The sequence below is a fragment of the Galleria mellonella genome, unplaced genomic scaffold (genome assembly GCF_026898425.1).
Source record: "Galleria mellonella isolate WM207_F2 unplaced genomic scaffold, CSIRO_AGI_GalMel_v1 utg63, whole genome shotgun sequence".
NCBI classification, from domain to species: Eukaryota; Metazoa; Arthropoda; class Insecta; order Lepidoptera; family Pyralidae; genus Galleria; species Galleria mellonella.
This window is the reverse complement of record NW_026442130.1, coordinates 13,043,531-13,052,748: the sequence shown is the minus strand read 5'-3', so window position 1 is coordinate 13,052,748 and position 9,218 is coordinate 13,043,531. Positions and strand designations below refer to the sequence as shown.

At 34.7% G+C, this 9,218-nt stretch overlaps 1 protein-coding gene across 1 annotated transcript; it reads left to right on the top strand.

Annotated features, from left to right (window-relative positions):
• Positions 1-580: 580 nt before the first annotated feature.
• On the top strand, positions 581-4,897 carry LOC113521883 (hornerin-like). Its single transcript, XM_026907539.3, has 3 exons — positions 581-636; positions 1,821-2,640; positions 2,930-4,897. Exons 1-3 carry the CDS (start codon positions 628-630, stop codon positions 4,711-4,713), a joined length of 2,613 nt encoding a protein of 870 aa, XP_026763340.2. The 5' UTR covers positions 581-627; the 3' UTR covers positions 4,714-4,897.
• Positions 4,898-9,218: the final 4,321 nt, after the last annotated feature.

The following is a 9,218-nucleotide window of genomic DNA, read 5'->3' as shown; positions in this document are numbered from 1 at the left end:
TAATTTAATAGTTTAATATTTAAAATATTTAACTATTAAATGTCATCAAATGAATAAAAACATTAATAATTTTCATTCATTTGATGACACCCAAAAATTCAAATTACTTGAATTAAATTTAGATTAAATAAAAAATAAAACATTAAAACAATACAAAACGGCGAGCATAAGAAGAAATGAAGAAGCACCAAAGCTATCCGAGAATCAAATATCATCCAAACCCATCTGTCCAGCCGTATAAATCAAATAGACGGAGTTACATTTAAATTAACAGCACAATATTTGTCTAAATTACTGAATTAGATATAACATTGAATGGCCATTTGTTATTGTGCAACGGACCCCTAAAAACTGAAGCTAACAAAGTAAATCCGTCCATCTTGGGCTCACACACACACACACACACACATACACACACCGTACAGAATAATTAGTGTATTGGTAAAATCGATCGTTCGTTGAGCAACATATAGACACACACAAACTAGTGAATCCGCTACGACGAGTCAAAGGTTAGGACCGTGAGTCTGTGAAATACGAGAGCGAATATAGATACATATAAATAGGGTGCAATCTGCAAGATGCCACATTCCGTATTCACTTTCTGGCAAATCAACAGCTTTCGATATGAAGCTGGTAATTTGTTTTGTTTATTTTTCCTATTAAAAATATATAAATTATTTATTCGAAAAATTTACAATTGATCCATATTGAAAAGTGCAACAATCTATTTTTATATCTATATTTTTTTATATCCACAAATTAATTTTTTTTTTGTTATAACGAAGTGTTTTTTTATTGATATTATTTTGTCTAAAAGTTTATTAACTTTTAATCTAGTTACATTTAATGTAACAACATAATAAATGAAGGAATTAAGTGTTAATTTGTGACTTAAGGGTATAGGGCAGTGAAATTATCGGTTACTGTGACTTAATTTATTTATAAAAAAAATATTGGTAAGGCAGACAGCTACAAGCTCTCTGTAGTAGCCGTTTCCTATCAGGCCGAACGTATGCTTCTATATTACCCTCGTTATAAAAATATATACCGTGAAAAGTGCCATCAAAGTACATAAATTTTTTTTTAACATTCATTACTGTTCCTTTATTTTCATTTCACTTTAAAGATTATTATACTTATTATTTTAATAAATAGTGAAATAAAGCGTAAATAAATAAACAAATTAGAGTTTTATGGTGTAAACATATTAATGGCATATATTAATGGGATATATGTGTATTAACATTATTCTTTTTACGAACAATTTAATTATATTAAAACAAGAAAGTATATAAAAAAGAACATTTTGATATGGTTTGTTAGTTTTTTTTTGGAATATACTCGTAACTAAAGCAAACTAGACTAGCTTGCAATTAAAGATTCATTATTTTTAGGCTTCAGTATCTCAAAAATATAGATAAAGAGGTACTTCAAACTTCAAGTTTGCGACTAGTTTCTTTTGTTTTTGTTTAAACAATATACGATTTTAATATAATATCCACTTTTTGATTTAGTCTATTATAATTTTAAATATTATAAGTTTTCTTGTTTCAGTATAAAATAGTTTGTATATATTTCTAAATTTCAATAAATTATTTTATTTTTTAAATGTATAGCAACTTCTAAATGTCTCATCTATTGTAAATAATTAAACAAATATTTATTTATTTAGTACGTAAAATGAGTTCATACATTTGTAACAAATAATCTCGTAGTAGTAATTTGATTTTAAAATATAGGTACATATATAAAATATAGATAAATATAGGCATTTTTAACTTTTTTTTACATTGGCAATTATTTTCTTTTTTTTTCAGATTATAGTCTTGTCAGTTATAGCCTGTGGCTATGCTGCTAAGTTAGACAGGACATATTTACCACCTGCTAGCGCTGCTAGTGCTGGTGGAAGTCCTGGGTCTCTGAATACACCTTTTGGTTCTGGACCTTCAGGCCCCGCCGGCCAAGGACCAGCAGGAGTTGCTCAACCATCTGGTTCGGCTGGATTTGGGCAGCCAAGTGCCTCATCTTCTGCTTATGTTCAAGGTTCGGGTCCCTCAGGTCAATCTGGATTCGGCCAACCATCAGGACCGTCAGGGCAGGCTGGATTCGGCAGGCCATCTGGGCAGTCTGGATTTGGTCAGCAGTCTGCTGGCACAGATTTTGGTAAATCATCTGCACCTTCGCAATACGGACAAACTGCAGGTGCCCCAGGTTTTGGACAGTCAGGACCTTCCGGTCAATCGGGTCCCGGATTTGGACAATCTGGTTTTGGACAAGGAGGTCAGGGAGCGGGACAGGCATACCAACAGCCTGAACGTGCTCAGGCAGCCGCCGATAGAAATGCCGAAATATTGAGATACGACAACCAAAACGATGGTGAAACCTTCTCCTATAGTTTTGAAACTTCCAATGGTATTACTGCTGAAGAATCAGGTGTAGCTACAAACGGTGTTCAGGCTCAAGGCGGTTTTGCATACACTGGTGATGACGGTGAAGTATACAGAGTGACATATACAGCTGATGAGAACGGCTACCAGCCTCAGGGTGACCACCTTCCTACTTCTCCACCAATTCCCGATGAGATCTTGAGGTCTATTGAGGAGAATGCCAGAGCCGCCGCTGCCGGAACTCAAGAAGGTAATAGATTTTTTGTAAAATAATTTTAATAAAAACTTGAGAAAAAATTCTCGATAATACTAAATTGTTCTTAAAAATTTCTATTCTAAACCCATAGTTATATGTATATATGCAATTTATGTAATTTCATTCTTCAAAAGAGGTCTGTTGCCAACAAGTTGAGAATATTCATATTTTTCAAAATATTGTTCGTATGTATATAGGGTAATTACACATTCCATTAGATACATCGACAGTTTTTATACATTTGCCAGTACTATTTTGCAAATAATTGATTGTCACTTTTTAGGTGCTTACCGCCCTGAAGAATATGAAAATGAGCCTCAACAATACACTGGATCTTCACCATTTACTCAGGGGCAAGGCTCTGGACAAGGCGCTGCTTACAATCAGCGACAAGGATCTGGCCAAGGTCCATCTCAGCAATACGGTGCTCCAACTGGCTCTTCTCCATCATACAATCAGGGCGCTGGTCAATCTGGTAGCTCCTATAATCAACCTCAAAGAATTCAAAGTCCTTCTCAACAGTACGGTGCACCTAGTGGTGCTTCTTCACAATATAATCAGGGAGCTGGACAGAGGACAGGCGGTGCTTTCAACCAACCTCAGGGAACTCAAGGTAATACCTTCAACCAACCACAAGGATCCGGTCAAGCACCGTCCCAACAGTATGGAGCTCCTAGCAGCAGACAAGGTCCGTCTCAACAATATGGTGCTCCTGGCAGCGGACAAGGCCCATCTTCACAATATGGAGCTCCTAGCAGTGGATCTGCATTTAACCAAGGCCAGAGTGCAGGACAACGGAATGGTGGCACCTTCAATCAACCACAAGGATCTGCTCAAAGTCCATCTCAACAATATGGAGCACCAAGTGCCGGATCTCCATTCAACCAAGGTCAGGGTGCAGGTCAACGAACTGGTAGTAACTTTAACCAGCCCCAAGGATCTGCTCAAAGTCCATCTCAACAATATGGTGCACCTAGTGCCGGATCTTCATTCAACCAAGCTCAGGGTGCAGGTCAGCGAACTAGCGGTAACTTTAACCAGCCTCAAGGATCTGCTCAAAGTTCATCTCAACAATATGGTGCGCCTAGTGCCGGATCTTCATTCAACCAAGCTCAGGGTGCAGGTCAACGAACTAGCGGTAGCTTTAATCAGCCACAAGGATCTGCTCAAGGTCCATCTCAACAATACGGGGCGCCTAATGCCGGATCTCCGTTCAACCAAGCTCAGGGTGCAGGTCAACGAACCGGTGGTAACTTCAACCAACCTCAAGGATCTGCTCAAGGTCCATCTCAACAATATGGAGCACCTAATGCTGGATCTCCATCAAACCAAGGTCAGCTTGCAGCTCAACGAACTGGTAGTAATTTCAACCAGCCTCAAGGGCAACGCCCATCTCAACAATATGGTGCTCCTGGTATTGCTTCAGTTTCTACTGGAGCTGATAGACCATTTGGTCAATTCAATCAAGCAAGTCAAGGTGCACAGGGAGCTGCGGCTCGTGGATCTCAGAGTCAAGATGATGCTGGATATCAGTACAATCGCCCACAGGGTGGATCTCCTTTTGGCTCAAATCAAGGTTCTTCTGGCGCTCAATTTAACAGGCCCGGCCAGGGACAAGCTCAGTCTAATACCCCCAGCTCTGGCAGTCAAGGAACATTTGGAACAAACGGAGCTGCAAATCAAGGGCAATTTGGGACTAGTCCTAGACCATCCGGGCAATCTTTAGGTTCTACTGGACCCGCTGGTTCTTCTGGTAATCAAGGACCATTTGGAACCGGTTCGCGACCTGGCCAGGCTTCATCAACTGGAGCAGGACCTTCCCAGAATGCATTTGGAAATATCGGTAGGGGAAGCCAAGCAGCATCCCAATCAAGGCCATCAGTGGGAGACTCTGCTCCATACCAGTACAACAGACCTGGTTCCCAGAGCCCTAGCCAGGGTCTTAGCCAGGGTCCTGCTGGAAGACAAAGCAGCTCTCAACCCTCCGCCGGTGGTCCAGCTGGACAACAGTTCGGAGGCCCTCGGCAACCACCAAGCTTCAGCCCTGAACAAGGATACGTATATTAATACCAAAGCCTTTTGATAGTGAAATTATAGATAGGTATACTAAATGAGCATTTTTGAAAATGTCAAAAAAAATGTTAAGTATTATTATTTTTATTTTGTACATAATGAATTTGTTATGTATAGAATTTGTAATAAGAAATCACTATGTGATTGATGCAATAAATAAAAGCAAGATTTTATAGAAAAAAAAAAACGTTTTCAATTTCACGCCTCCTTTCTTTTCGTAAAACTGTACATGTTTTAATTCGAGTTCAACTTAATAGTTAAAAGTATCAGATAATTTGGTCCTAGAATTGTTCCTTGTGGAACACACTAATGTTTTCACTGTACATTACTACTTCGTTACTTCAAAATCAAAACTTCTTACTTCATTACTTCAAAGTACAAAAGCTGCGAACTAAAGCTAGAATATTCGTCTAAATAATTTTTTATTTACTTATTGCCTAGTATAGCAAATAAGCTAATAAATTTACCAGAGGAAGACTTTGTACAAAAGTCGTTTGCTTGACCACCTCTGTCCCATTCGTGTTTCTACCGTGAAAAAGTTGTGTTTGCACGGCTGTGTTTCGGTTTGAAGGGTATCCCACCCTACAATGGCAGTGAATTTACAGGGTACAAAAGAATAGCATCTGAGTCCTCAGGAATGGGGTGTAACGCATGGGCGAAACAGTATACTCTGTTATGTCCATGGTACTGCTCATGTCTATAGGCGACGATTACCACTTTCCATCAGGCGGGCCATCAGCTTGTTTGCCATTCTTAGTTGTATAAAAAAAAACAATCTTGTAATAATTGAAAAATAATCTTCAGAAATAGTAGTCATTTATTATTTTCAAATGCTAAATAACTGTATTGTTTCTACATATTTAATACATTGTATGTGTAATATAAATTACTCGATTTGTACAAAATTGGTAGTCGGTATCATTGTATTCTGCGTAAATTATGGATAGCACGCAACTTTTAGGTGTGTCTGGCGTTCGTTTCACTCTTTACCAGCAACGTTTCTTCGGTAACGTCGCCTACATGGATCTTTCCTAATAGCCCCGAGGATATAGCCTCGTAATAGGTCCTAATATTATACAGACCTCTCTGTGGATCGACTACATGAGTACAAAATGTTAAAATATAGGGAATAGAGGAAGGTATATTTGACAAAAGAATATTTAAAATTATGTTCATATTATAACCTCATTCGATAGTTGGAGTGTATATATATATATATATATATATATATATATATAGTGAGCGTAATATAAACTAACTACTAATCATTCACTGTAATACAGTTTTTATAAGACACTAATTATTTTATAGTCGAAGCTGTTGTATTTAGGAACATAAAATTGTTTCTATGAAGTACAAAATTTTTGGATTTGGTAAAAGATCACATAATATAAGTAATGGAGATATTATACTAAATTATATATACTAACTATATATTTATATGTACTAGGTATTAAAAATTATACTACAATTCCGATTTTGATAAAATTTCTACGATAATCTCGTTGAAATTTTATCCGAAAGCATATCCTTTAAGATAAAAAAAGAATTTTTCTAATTGGTTCATTAATGCCTGATTTATGAGGTGATAAATGTAACCATAAGGGGTGTCATATGTCTTATATATTTACCTACCTACCTATTATACGCTAACAACTAATTTATTGTGGGATGCAAATAAATATAAATAAATAAATAAGAATATAGAACCTTCTTCCTTTATAATTCTAGTTGAAAAAAACTAAAGATTTACTATTTTTTACTTTATCAATTTCGACCAGGTGGGCCATCATTATTTGCTGTATGTGTAGTAAAAAACATCGAATAACAATTACAATAGTGATATTCTATAAAAAAAATAGTAATTCATCTCAGAATTATAACCATAATTTATAACTATTACCATTTACCATATTGTTTGAGATCGTGCAAAGTCTATCACCTGTAATGGTCACTAAAAGTTTATGTTATATTGATATTTGTTCTTTAAAAACAGTTCACGTATAGTCTTAAACTCCCAATCATCATCAACATATCAGCCGTTAACTGTCCACTGCTGAACGTAAGCCTCCCCTTGGGGGGTTTTGTCGTTAAAATTTTATCCGAAAGCATATCCTTTAAGATAAAAAAAGAATTTTTCAAATTGGTTCATTTATGACTGATTAATGAGGTGATAAATGTAAACATAAGGGGTGTCATATGTCTTATATATTTACCTACCTACCTGCCTATTATACGCTAACAACTAATCTTGCCATGCTTGGCAGGCGGGCTGACAACCGCAATTAGACTTTGGTGATATTTAAAGAGGTCGCCCATCCCGCGATCATTAAGCTCTCAATAGCTCTTAAGAGTCGAAATACTCTCAGGACTCTATTCTCAAATTGTGAGTAAATTTTAATAATGTATTTTCCAATAAATATAATTGGTTACATGGCTCAAATGGTTACTCAAAGATATAATCTTCAATTACAATTATGAGCGTCGAACTCATGTTATGTTTGTTACAATAAAATTATTTGTTTTTCTCTCTAAAAAAAAAACAATAGGTTTTCTAGTCACTATTTATTGATATGAAATTATGGGTTCTAAATTTTTTTTTTTTTTAATTTTAATGTGCCTACGAAACATGTCGACGTTGAACTTAGAATTTTATTTGTCTATACTGACATCGTAAATATAAAAGGTTCGATTGTTTGGATCAAAACTTCAATATGTTAATAAATACAGAACTCAAAAACTATTCAATCGATTTTAAAAATTCATCCACCTTTAGAAAGCTATATTATCAGTCAGTAACACAGGCTATACATTGTTTTTAAAAATGCTATTAACTAGCTAAGAAGCGCCAGATCACTAGTTTTAAAAAAAGTATAGTGAACTATTCGAAATTAAATTTGTCATTATCGAAGCTTTTTTTACATATTACGTTTATTTGTTGTAATGTAGATTAACGCTCTTGGCGATGTATATATATATATATATATATATATATATATATATATATATATATATATATATATATATATATATATATATATATATATATATATATATATCAAATAGAAAGAGTGAATCAAATAGAAACACAATGACAACAGTCTTCTAACATTTTTTTTATATTTAAACAAAATTGGAAAGATAGAATATTAGTATTTATAAGTACGCCTGTTTCAATTGGTTTGAGTATTTAATTTATTTAACACTTTATTACACCGATAGTACAGAAATTGTTGAAGGATTCTCAATAACCATAGTGGAGTACAAAAGGCGAATTTATTGTTAAACAATCTCTTCCTAACAACCTTTGGGTAGAAGGGATTAAATAATGAACAGGTAGGTGGTGCGTTAAAAAAATAAATGTAAAGCTTAACTTATGTGTGGGTAAAAGGATTGTACGCAAGTATGAAAACACAGTATCTTTAGAAAGGTAATATAATCATAAAAATATAATATATACAGAGCAAACAAAAGTAGCAAAAAGGCAAATGAAAAACAAAATTATGTTTGTAACTTTAACTCGCTAACAAAAACTTTTTAACAAAATTATAAATGAAACTAAAAAAAGGTGCGTCGTGCACAATACATATTGTATATAAACACATATTTTATTTTCTACATATAATACAAGCTTATATGTACTTTAAAAAAAAGTATTTAAATATGTCTACCAATGACTCGTAATAGTACTAGTAAAAGTTTATCTTAAAATGAAACTAGATGGCGTTGAGCAATAACTCCTCCAAACTAGTTCACGTTTTTAATTGGCCATTGTTACAGACCGAGACAGCACAGTACAGACATCTACATATTGTTACGCTTATTATTGTAAACATCAATGATATGATAATTATTAGTTCACTAATAATAATAAAGGCTTGCACACACATTCGTAATTATCGGATCAAATTAAGTTACTTACGCTTACTTATAACGCACGAACGGTGCGTACACAACGCCTGCCCGGTACAAATATTTTGAAACGATTTCATTGCTATGTCGCAACGTTATTACGGTAAGGATCGTGTGAAGAAGCTATTATAGTCCAGTTAATGGTACGTGTATTCTTACAGACAATTATAATTTATAGAAATATTTTATTAATCACTATCTAGGTATTTGATGTGTTAATATATTATTTAGTTATTAAAACATTTTATAGTTTTTATTTTAATAAATAACTAATTTTGCATAGACGATAATTATTAATTATTATTGTTTCGAATTCTGAGTTTCATGAAAATAAACGAACTTACTAGAAAAGGGAGACTTTTTACAAAGGTCGATTGCTTGGGTACCTCTGTCCCATTCGTGTTTCAACCGTGAAGCAGCTGTGTTTGCATGGCTATGTTTCGGTTTGAAGGGTGGAATATGGCGTGAATTTACTGGGTACAGAGGAATAACACCTGAGTTCTCAGGAATGGCAACGCATGGGGGGTATCATGAGCGAAACAGTATACTCTGTTATGTCCATGGTACTGCTTATGTGTATAGACGAC